Here is a 12,096-nt window from a genome sequence, read left to right on the forward strand (position 1 = left end):
GTACTACAAGAAATCAAGATTCAAAGGTTTCTCATCATGCTTGTGTGGCTGCACATCAGCCTCATGGGACCATCACTTCCAGAGGAGTCAGACAGCATCAGACGGAGAAGATTATTTATTTTTCTTAAGACTCTAAGGCAAAGGGAACAGCCTATCATATGCAAAGGGTCTGTTGCACCACAGGCTGAGTTGGAAAGGTAATGTAGGGATTTCTCCTTAGGGGTAAGTCCTTGGGCAGATGCTTTAATAATACTCTTAATTAGGAAATAATTACCAGGCATTATGTAACTCTCTCCTTTCCATGGGAGGGAGTCCAATGGAGCCAGAAGTGTGAAAGATAAAGGTCCCTACCTACGTGAGAGTGAAATGCTGCCACCCAGCCTGTAACAGCACAGTTTTATCATGGCTGGTCCTACTACCTTTGGCAGTGTAGGTACAGGGGAGCAAAGCAACAGCCAAGCAGAGCTTATTGCAATTATGCTCATCCATACTGACCTGTTGCTTCACGGGAACGATGTGAAACAGACCCCATTCCTGCTCTGTTCCATATGCTGGCACCCCTCAGCTGTCACTCCCTCTGTGAGGGGAGTGCAGGGCACTCTTATCCCCCCATGTGGCAAGGGGTGCCCAGGGCTCCCGTGGCTGCTGTGGAAACACCACACCTTGCCCCCACTGCTGTGAACAGACTGTAAAATCAAAGAGGAGGTGTTTCGTCTCAGGGCAGGAGACAGAGGTATTACCTGGCCACACATTTTGGTAGAAAATGAACTTGCAGTCCCCATCACTTTTCAAAATCATGTACTTGCTACCTATGGGCATGCCAAGTGGCACAAGCAGCTTTGGAGCCTGCAGCTGTCCCAGCTGCAGTGCAGATCATGGGTGAATCACCAACTCTGTGGTGGAGTAAAAACCAGGACGCTCAACTCTGCCAATGAGATGCCCGCATGAACATACCTTGAGCATGCAAAAAGCATCTGAGCATGCCTTGGTGGGAAAGAAGGGGTAAGGTCCATGAAAGGACAAGGGGTAATGGTTTTAAACTAAAAGAGGGTCCATTTGGATTAGGTACAAAGTTTTTTGACAACAAGGGTGGTAAAACAGTGGCACAGGTTGCCAAGAGAGGTGGTGGATGTCTTATCCCTGGAAACATTCAAGGTCAGTTTGGACAGGGCTATTAGCAACCTGGTCTACATGAAGATGTCCCTGCTCACTGCAGTGGAGTTGGAACAGATGGCCTTTAAAGGTCAGTTCTTGCCCAAACCATTCTGTCATTCCTGAGGCGGAAACAGTGCTATCACTGAGTACAGTCCTGGGGGGTGGAGGTTGGGGTGTGATGAGCATCCACAGCCCTTTTGCCTCCTGCCACATGATTCTTCAGAAACTTGGTCTCCATTTAACTAGAAGGCCCCTAGATCTTCTGTTTGGGATAGAGATGCTTAGGACTGAGGCAACTGAAGTATCTTGCAGAATATCTGTTCCAGTTGCCTCCAGCAGCTGGGAATTTCTCCTTTTTTTCCTGGAGCAGTATTAATTCAATGACCTAGCGTTCACATTGGAAACAAACCACATCAACATATAGAGTTACAGGTGAAACTCATTCACTGGGAAGACCTTCAAAAGGCACTATCCCTATCTTCAGACCCAGTCAAGCCCACTGCTGTGGGGAACACACAGTGAAAATGAACTTGTGCAATGAACTTGTAGGGTTAGAACTGTTAATAATGTATGGGCATATATCATACATTATGTATTTAGCTCAGGAGAGCTGAGCTAAAATCAAGCATAGATCAAACAATCCATGGGATTTGACTTAAAGTATTTGAAAGGTGCCCCTGGACCCAAATCCAATGAGAAAAAGCAGTGGAGAGAGGTTCAGGCTGGCACCTCCTCAGTCACTACACCTGATCCAAAGCAGGAGTCATCAGCACATGTCAATGGAGGTAACAGCCTCAAGATGATCTCTGCAACAGTCATCTCTTTTGAGAGAGAAGGAAGGAATTAACATTCATCCTGTTAATCTTTGGAAAAAAGTCATTATGCCAGGTCCCCGAGGGACGCCTGTGCAAGCCAGGGGTCTGCAGTATGTTTCATAGATGGTGTGAGGGTAAGCTCTCCTTTTGGGACACCAAGAGAAACCCCAGACTGGGAATGCACCCTTGGGTGCTCTCTGTGGAGGCTACTGCTGAGGCAGACAGTGCAGGTTTTACTCTGGGCATCACTCAGACAAACCTATTCTTGGCCCACTGAAAAACTGCAAGCTGCAGAATGCAATACAATACTTTGTGGTTCTAAAGGACCTTCAAAATGAGGGTCTCACATTAATTAATTAAGCCTCAGAGCACCTAGAAGGAAAATCTATCCTATTTTACCAGCAAGTGCAATGAGTATGCAAAGGTCACACAGAATAGAGCAGCAAAGGAAAGAGAGATCCTGGTATCCTGACTCCTGACTCTTTGCTGCATCTATTAGCTCATGAGTCCCCTCCAAGGGACAGGCATAGAGGACAAAAGGTGACCCAGAGCTTTGTCCCAAGGGGCACTGGCTGAGAGACTTAATAAGATGCAGGAGAATGACTAACGGGGTTACACAGATTGTCGCAGGTCAGTAAAGAATATGGCATTAAGAAAATTGATCCTTTGAAAGCCTCCAGCCACATGCTTATGTCAGAACCAGACGTGACTTGTGCCTGTGTTTCATACGACACCACCAAGTACCCACCAAAGGGCTTTCCTTCATGTATAAATAATGAAATGCAATGTAATGCCAACAGGTGCTTTTTTCACAGGGAGAAGGGAGAAGAAGGGAAAGTGTTTGGGTAGGCTGAGGCAGAGCCTAGGTTTTCCCTTCCTCTCCCACCCCTCCCTGTCCTCATGGCTCACGAGCAAGAGGTCACTGACGGCTGGTCGTGCCCATCTGTCTGCAATGCCAAGGAGACAAGCACATGGGCACTGGAAGAGGGAGTAACCTGTGTATGACTGGGGTATGTGTGCAGCATAGCAGCTCCGGTGTCTGGGCAATAGACAGGAGGCTGCCATGGGGAAGAAAAAGAAAAGTTCTCTACAGGTCATCCTGGAAGATGGTTGGTATCACTGTGAGATCATTTCAATTTGCATGCTGCCAAATACTTGACTAAACCTCTTGGGGTTTCCTGAGCACACCATTTTGCATCTCTCAAAGATCATAACATTTCAGTTTGCTTGGGCAGGGGACTTTTATCAATCTGCCAGACTAAAGTAAATATTAAGAGCATCGCTGTAGGGAAAGAATATAATGTATAATCAATAAGGGAAATTCTGCCAAGCTCAGCTGGAACTTCAGGGTTAGCTGTGTCAAGCATCACGTGTAAATTCCAGCAACAAATGCAATTACTCTTCGTTCTTTCTTTTGCAGCCGGAATAGAGTTTGATGGAGAAGTGGAAACTGACACAGAGAGTGAAGGTAATGTAGAGATTAACAAATGTGGTCCTGTTTGAAATACAAGAGGTGATACCTTCTCTTTTTCTCTCTGACTTACGACTTGCTCTACAACACAAACTCTTTCATGAGCTACTTGCAAGCAAGCAGATTTTTCCCTTAAGGTTTAACAGTGATATGTAAACCTCCATTCTTAAGCAGTCTGTCCTTTTTTACCCATGTTCCCAGAGTCAGAGGCTGTCAGAGCCCACATCCCTTGGGAGTCAGCCCCTAGTAAATCAGGCAGTGCAGTAAAGCACCCCCCTGTGCAGGACTGGGGCTGCTTTGCACTGTACTGAAATCCTGCTTGCCCTCCCTGTAATGCTTGCTTAGACCATAATACACTGAGATCTTCATCAGTCATGGCCTCAAGAAGATAATGATGAAAATGGATTGAAGGGAGACTTATGACTGTGAGGGAAATCGGGAAAAGCCTGTGACAAGACTAAAACCACATTTAACTCTGCAGGTATGGTATATCTAAGGTGAGAGAGCTAAGACCATAACAGCACTGGATAGGTGATACAAAATGTAGCTGTTACTGCAAAAACAGTTCACAACTGTGTCTGCATTACTTACAGAATTTGAGAAAGTAAACAGAAAACTACTGGAACTTATATTTTTTGGTTTTTAATCATATCCACCTTTTCTATGTAGGCAAAAGAGGCAGTAAGATAAAGGTAACAAATTAATGCTTCATATTTAACCTAATACTTGAGAGGTTGCAAATAAAAAAAACCCTCGATCATTGGCTGTCCAAAATGAACATTTTCTAAAACAGAGCAGGTGGTCCTTTGATCTAGTTGATTGACCAAAATTCAGTTTAGATGGAGCATTACATAGTAACTGAAATCCGCATAATGGCTCCTGAGAAATTAATTGGAAGCTCCTTCTCATTCCCATTGTCAAATCTGTCAACCACTACCTACTAATTTTTTACCACTAAAACCCAGAAACTATTTGCTTGTCAATTGTTTCAGGTTTTTCACCAAACCAAAAATGCAAATACTCAAATTCTTTTTTGCTTCTATTTTTCTCACCTTTTAGGCTTCTCATTTTACACTCTGGATTCCATTCCATCATAATTTTCTTCTTCCATTACAATATCTCCAACTCTACTTTTACCATCCTGAAATTTTGGAAAATAAGAGGCCCAAATGCTCTGGAAAACTTACTATTAATTTTAATAGATTTGGTAGTAAAAGAGATGGAGAGACAGGGGCTTTTGAAAATTTTTTCCATAAAATTCTGCAATTAAATCATGCTCCACTTCAATTCTTTAAGCTGGAAGCATTTCTGACTACTGAAAAGAGGAGGTTTTTAGTTTGCAACGCCAGTAAGAATGAAATGTGCCTCAGAGACTATCTGGTCTTTTTCTTCTCTAAATAGAGACTATCCAATATAAAAGAAAACTAAGAGAAAGAAAACTGGATACTGCCTGTGCTGTGCCTTTTCCCTCTATAAATAGAAGAACTCCATTTCCAGCCTTGAAAAGTAAACATCTTTCAAGGACATCGCATCAACAAGCAAACTATGCATTGTGTAACAGACTGCAATTTCTGTTTCCTTTGTTCTGGTGTGTTTACAGGTCAGGGAGATATCTGTCTGTGCTGTCTGATGGATGGGCGTTTGCATTTGTAACTAATTTCCAATTCTCTTATGGTCACATGTAAGTCACTGATGTGCTAAATCCCGATGTCTTAAACGGGAGTTGCACAGCCAAAGAGTTCCACCTGGTTCTTGGACAGGGCATAACACCAAACCCATTGAGATCAACAGGCACCTGCTCTTTGAATTTGCCAAGGTTTGCATCAGGTGTCCTGGCTGCCCATTCTTTTCTCATGAATCTTTATTCTGCCAGCATGGTTTTCCCAATGTAATTGCTTTTTATCACTTGCAGAAGATGAAGTAAAGGACAAGAAAACTAACAAACGACCCCTCAGGGAAACTGGCAGAGCAAGCAGACTTCAAAGCAAAAAGCAAGAGAAAGACAAAGAAGAAAAAGAAGACGAAGAAGATGAGAGCAAAGAGGAAGACAATGGCAGCCAACAAAACAGAGCTTCTAGGAGAACAAATTACCAAAGGAAATACAGAGATGGAAAAAAGGCAAGAGAGGAAGGAAGTCAGCAGAAAGACAGAGGCAAAACGGCTCCTAACAAAGATCAAAAGGAATCAGAAAACAAAGAAAAGAAAACAACCAAGAGAGGGAAGGAGGGGGAGAATAAACAGAAGAAAGGCAGGAAAAACAGGTAATTAAACAATCCCTGACTATGGTGCCTTGTTCAGCTTGGCAGCAATACTGACATGCCAGTGGCATATGGATCACAATGGCAAAACCAATAGACTGCAAATAAGTTTCTGTTCTCCTTAAAGAGACACAGTGGAAAACAGTGTAAAATGCCACAAAACAAAACTGTTTCCAAGTCATTACCATTTTTAACCAGGATCAGGTCTACGCATGTAGTGGACTCTTAGTACCTACAGCCCGGGGTAGAAAAGCACCCCTAAAGAAGGTACCTTGAGAAATTTGGTCATTGAGACCTTTTTTTTTGATTGGTCTATGGAAACTTTCCAGTTAAAATGGATCCCTTGTGTTTTCAAGTCTCTTCCTCTTCCAGATCTTGCTTGTCCCAACCTTCAACTTCTCCCCATATCTCCAATTTTGTTATGAAGGCATGAAAACCATTTTTCCGGAGCCAGCTGTAGCCCTGGTAGCTGTAGGCAATGTTCTATAGCTAAAATGTGGCCCAAAGCACAACATTGAGTGAATTGTAGCAGGGCACAAACAGCTTCTCATTATCGTGGCTGGAAACAGCCCTGCTTTGAGTACAATGGGAACTGGAATCGCACTGAGCCAGGGGATATTGAGGCACTGTGTCCACATCGAAGTGGAATCCCCAGGGCCAGCAGCAGTCTGCCTACCCCAAGCAAGGCCTTCCCTCTAACACCTATGAGTTTTTCTGTGTCCTTTATTTTGTGTGTCTTCCAGTACTTCTTCTGCTTCCTCCAACTCATCTGATGAAGAGTCACTGTCAGAGGAAGAGCTCGCGATGCTGAAGGAGCAGGTGGAGCAAAAGAAAAAACTGATTTCCACCATGAGGAACAAGCCCTGGAGGATGATGAAGAAGCTCTCGGTGCTCAGGTACCCATCAAAATGGGAACCCCCACTCCTGGGGTCTCTGCTGACTTTTGTCAGATGCACTTTGCCTTTCCTTGAAATGACATATTAGCTGCTGGTGTAATACCACAGTATCAGAAAAAGTGACCTGCAGAACCTGGCCAGGCTACCTGGTTCAAATGATCAGAGTTAAAATGTGCAATCTGATTTTCAGCCTCTGTAACCAAAGAACAGACAAAGTGCAAATCTGTTCAACTGATACGCATGGCCAGGACATTCTACCCTCATATTTAAAACCAAATGACTCACTACAGTCAGGCTACTTGTTAAAGCAAACTCCGTACCCTGGCTTGCTTATTCATGTCTTTTGTCAGACAGAAATCAGAGCAGCATAGTGCCGTGTCAGTGCACAGTCCTGAGATGGGGCTTCTTGGAAAAAAGGCTGTATTATTTTCAGAGGTTTATGGAGCAAAGATAAATCTGCCACACAGCCCCTGATGAAAGTGGGAACAGCTCAGGCAGCAGCAGAGACCCCATAGTGCTGGACAGTGGGGCAGAGCAGACCAGGGAAATCAAAACCCATAGGCTGACAGGGAATGGCTCATAATAAAACATTCCCCTGTCAGGGCAATGATTCAGCTCCCAGCTCTACTGCTTAAGGAACCTCTGAAACCCCTTTCTACCAGGAGAGATTTCAAAACAGCATTGCAAAGCACACATACATTTTTTTTAACTAAAAACCAAGCTATGTTAAACCATTACACAGCCCCACAGCGAGTGGTGATGTCCCTGCTCCATGTTTGCTGAGAGGTTGTGCAGAACTGCAGGGACTATGAAAGCTGGCAGCCACCATGTGTCTTTGCTTCTCTCTTTTATGTCCTGAAGGCCAAGACCTGTTCCATCTTCCAATAAAATCAGGAATTATGAACTGTACCAATTACTTTAGAAAATCTGGGTAAAGGTCTATAACAGGGAAATTGTGCTAAAGTAACTTTTCCACCTCACAGCTGTGCTATGAGCCTGAACTCATAAAAAATAAATTCTTATGGCCCTAAAATTCCAAATTTCTGTAAGAAAACTAAAAAAAAATGAGCAAAGCAGAGTTATTTCTGATGCATTTTTTTTCCCTGTGGAGTAGGATTTCTACTTAGGATCATGTTTGACAATGTACTTCCATACTTTCATCTTATTTCTGAGCTACAGCAATCATCACTACCTACTAATGAACCTAAACAAAACTGTTGCACTGCTTGTGCAGGGGTCTCCAGAAAAACTCTCAGCACACTGTACATTCATTAGATATTTTTGGTTGCATGAACTCAACCCTGAGAGAAAAAATTATTAGCCCCATTGCACAGATGAGGGGTGTAAAACACAAAGAGAGCGAAACAATATGTTCAAGACTTAGAAATCTCACTTTAGGTTTGCAAATGAAGTCACAGGTGATTTTTCCAAGGTTACAGGCTGACTTAGCCAACTATTTATACCAAGTGAAAGTCCATCTTTCCCACAGGCTTAGGATGACATAAAACCTCCCAGCTCCTGAAATTTAATCTCTTTTCATTGGCAATGCCAATATACAATATAATTTTATTCACAAGCTCAGCATATTCAGCATAACAGCATCTACCTCGACTATTTTCTCTGTATTTCCCTTAGATATCCTAGTGTAAAACTAGTTTCAATTTGCAGCTTGATTTTATTTCTGACTAGCGTACACTCATTCCTCTGGCACTGAGATTATCCCCTTGGGCTGTTTGCACATCTCTGATATTTATCCTGGGAGGTGCTCATAAAATGAAACTTGGCATCCTCTTGGAGTTTATTTCACTAGGCAATGTTATTTTCTCCCTGACCAATGCACCAGGAGAAATTATAACAGGCGTGCAGGCTGAGAGAGCTCTGCAGTGAGAGAAATGGGCAAGCTTTTAGTTTGCACCCAGGGAGAAGTGTGGAGCAAGATTTGGGGTACTAACAATACTTAAAGCTAAAATAAAACATTTCTATATGAATGGGAGTGTTTTGGGGACCTAACAGCTAATCCTGGGTGGGTGTCTGAGCTCTACATGGCACAGCAACTGATCAGCAGAGAGCAGGTGGGGAGAGACACCAAGTCCCCACCTTCCTATGAGCACGGTTCCTTATCCCACTGGTGCAGGCAGGGATGAAAAGCTAAGACCCCTCTGCTGTTTTAATAACCTGCTTGTTTATATCCCAATTAGGGAGGCACAAGATTTTGTAGAGAAGTTTGAAGGAGCACTGGGAAAAGGAAAGGGCAAAAAGTTGTATGCATATAAGATGATGATGGCGAAGGTAAGTGCTACAGTGATGTCAGTGAAAGGCTTGGATACTCAGTTATGTATTCAGCACATTTTTAGGTTTATTTACCTCCCTTTGGTGAAAGAGGCACAAGGAAGTCAGAATAAAAACTCCTGCCCACATTCAAAAAAATACTAGCTGGCTTCAAATCTACAACTATCGCAGAAAGAACAGGGGGAAATTCACCCCAACCTGAACCTCATTGTGACCTTTCCTGAAGCAAGGGAGAGTTTACAGGAGCAGAGAAAACCATGGCTTTCTAGCTGCGATCTCCAAAACCTTGATATGTGAGAAAAGATACCCCTAAAGGGGAAAGAGGCCCTGCCAAACTTTTGCCTTACCCCTAGTCCTGTAAAATTTCATCTTCTACAGTGATGAAGAGATAAGAGGGAGAATGATGGGTGTGTTTTGAGAGTGAAGTTGGTAGCCAAGTTGCATGTTGTCATGGAGGTTATATTGTGAAGTGCAAAACAGAGGCAGACCTGAGATTATGAAATCAATGGGAGTTTAGCTGCTGGCCTTGTGAGGAAAGATTCAAGCTCAGTGTTTCATCAAACTAAATGTTGCTTTAAATAGAGTTTGTCCTTAACCAATTCTTTCAATCCAGAGGCAGATCTGAATTTCCCACCTCTATATAATCTGATCAACCCATAGCACAACTGCAGCTTTCCAAAAGCCTGGAAAGGTTAAAACTCTTGAAACTCAAATCATAAATGTGAACACTTGGGAGGTGGAGGGGGGGGGGGGGGGGATTTTTGGTTGAAGGGAGTTTCTGAAGTAGTCCAAAAAATAAGATCCAGACTAGAGTTCCTACTATGGACTTTACACCCACACCTAACCATGCTACCAAACTCTGATATTAGAAAGCCCTGCTTTGGAGCAGACCCCCTCTTCACACCTCTCTGCTCACTGCAATGTTGTCTTGTTTCAGAAATGGGTGAAATTTAAGAGAGACTTTGAAAATTTTAAAACTCAGTGCATACCCTGGGAGATGAAGATAAAGGAAGTGGAGAGTAAGTTGAAGTTGCTGTGTGGTGGCAGTGGGACATTTCCTAAGATAGCCTTGTCTTCATATAAACAATGTTCCAGCTTCCTGGTCCACAGTCTCCACTCACCCTGGGCATCAGTGCCAAACAAGGAGCACACACCCCTGTCAACTCCAGGTGTTGCTCTCTCCAGCAGTTGTGGGGACTGTTGGGAGGCTCATGGGAAATGTCTTGGGGAGACCTGAGGGTAAAGGGTTGCTGAGGACAGTTTAACCCTCCTAAACTCCTAACCTTGAAATGTCTTCTGCTTTAAGGTCATTTCGGCTCCTCTGTTGCTTCCTACTTCATATTTCTGCGGTGGATGTATGGAGTAAATCTTGTCCTTTTTGGGTTAATATTTGGACTGGTTATAATTCCAGAGGTAAGTGCTTCATTCTCCTTTCAGTAACATCTTGCTCTTTGCTTGACACAAACATGACATTGACAGGACAAATGCCTGATAACAGGCATCACTTTAGAAAAATGAAATGCCTGAGGACAATTATTTACAAAGAGTTACTGACACAGGAGCAGAAGTCGTGTTGACCTCAGGAGACATAAAATGCTATCAAAGATCCTGCCCATCCAGCAGCTGAAACAGGGGCTCAGCAATTTGATTCAAGGCTAGTTTTACATTTTGACTAAAGTGAAGAACATGACATTCCAATCCAAGGCACAAGATTTGGTCTGCATGAGCCACAGGAAATGGATTGTGCTCTGAAAATAATTAAGTACCCTCTGTTTTGGGCCCTCTGGGGGGCATGGCCATGGGGCAGCAGCCATGGCACAGTCTCTCGGGGAATGGACAATTTCCCCGCACTTTGCCAACTAACACTTGCTTGGGAAATAACCCTTTTTTGTACTTCCAATTCATATGATTCACAAGCAATTGTTTTATTTTAGTTTTTCTATTTCTCACTCTTCATGGAGAATGAAAAGGATCTCACAGCCAACTTTATATGATCGTTTATTGAAGAATTTTTTAATGTAGCCATTACAGCTCTGGCTAAATTACTCAGTTCAGTATTTAAAGGCTGTGCAATCCACAGACAGAGGCATCTGTTCTGTTCAATGCAGAATTTTATGGAGCAAAAATGCACTGCAGAATGTCTCCTGAGGACCGTGCTTTTGTTCTCCTTAATGTGCTTGCTCACACTATGGAAAGGGAAAGCTCAGTTTCCCCCCAGGACGAGGAGACATAACCATTAGCACTGAACAATACAAATGTGTTTGGTTAGGAACTATGCATATGGCAGGAGCTCTCCTCTCTGAAGTGTGCACACTGTTACTCACTGCCTACTGAGCTGTTACGATATGGAGAGTAGCTGGGCAATAAACATTTAATCATAAATTATTTTGAGTGTAATTAGATAGCCCTAAAAAATAAGTGATAGATGATAGGCTAGGACCTTTCTAGGCTATGAATGCTAATGAGATATTTTGGTACTGGCAGCAGTCAGCTGGTAAATATAATAATTCTCCATGGCCCTTGGCATTCTCTGTCTGGACTTCTACTGCTGCTCCAGCTGTAAGACCTGCTTTGCATGGTGCCATGAGGACAGGCTGTGCCATGAAAACTGTTCTTTGCATCTTTTTGTCATACATTTTTTTTTTCCCAAACCTAATTGCCCTTTACCTCACCTTGAGAATGTCTTTCAATTCAGGACTGAAAAATACAAATTATATTGCAAGCTTGACCCAGTGCTCTTGACTTGTCTCAGAGGAGTAAGTCTGCATAAATAGATGAAGTTAATCCCTTTACTGCATTAGACCCATGAAGTTCAAGCAAAGAACTCTTTGCTAAACTAAGGACATTTCAACTGCAGGTGTTCATTGAGGATACAATTTCTCAAATAATATTTCCTGTGCAATGGATATGTCCAGGGAAAGGGAAGTCTTGTGGTTATTTGCATGAAATTAATACTAAGGATTAACAATAAATTTAATACTGTACATTAATAAATATACTTAGTACTAAATATTAATAGATATAATTAATACTAAATAATTATAAATTAAATTAATGCTAAGCAGTTTTTTAAAACTGCTGCTCTAGCATTAATAAATAAAATATATATCAAAATCATCAGAAAAGGAAAACCAACCAAAAGCAAACCAAAACAGACTCATTAAGAAAAAAAAAACCCTGTTAAAAATTCTTTGGTGTTTTATAGCATACAT

The 12,096-nt window shown here is 42.5% G+C and overlaps 1 protein-coding gene across 2 annotated transcripts in view; it reads left to right on the plus strand.

Annotated features, from left to right (window-relative positions):
- Positions 1 to 5,013: 5,013 nt before the first annotated feature.
- The window catches only part of TMC2 (transmembrane channel like 2), a 28,665-nt gene continuing 21,582 nt past the window's right edge, over positions 5,014 to 12,096 (plus strand). Inside the window, exons 1-5 of one of the 2 annotated variants that reach the window (XM_068204801.1) lie at positions 5,014 to 5,702; positions 6,443 to 6,595; positions 8,794 to 8,884; positions 9,822 to 9,903; positions 10,191 to 10,297. In XM_068204801.1, coding sequence (XP_068060902.1) covers positions 6,504 to 6,595; positions 8,794 to 8,884; positions 9,822 to 9,903; positions 10,191 to 10,297 — 372 coding nt within the window. In that variant the 5' untranslated portion in view covers positions 5,014 to 5,702; positions 6,443 to 6,503. Of the gene's footprint in view, positions 5,703 to 6,442; positions 6,596 to 7,404; positions 8,885 to 9,821; positions 9,904 to 10,190; positions 10,298 to 12,096 lie in introns of those variants that run through there. The other variant, XM_068204799.1, reaches the window with a different exon arrangement.

This window comes from Anomalospiza imberbis, chromosome 1 (genome assembly GCF_031753505.1).
Source record: "Anomalospiza imberbis isolate Cuckoo-Finch-1a 21T00152 chromosome 1, ASM3175350v1, whole genome shotgun sequence".
NCBI lineage: Eukaryota > Metazoa > Chordata > Aves > Passeriformes > Viduidae > Anomalospiza > Anomalospiza imberbis.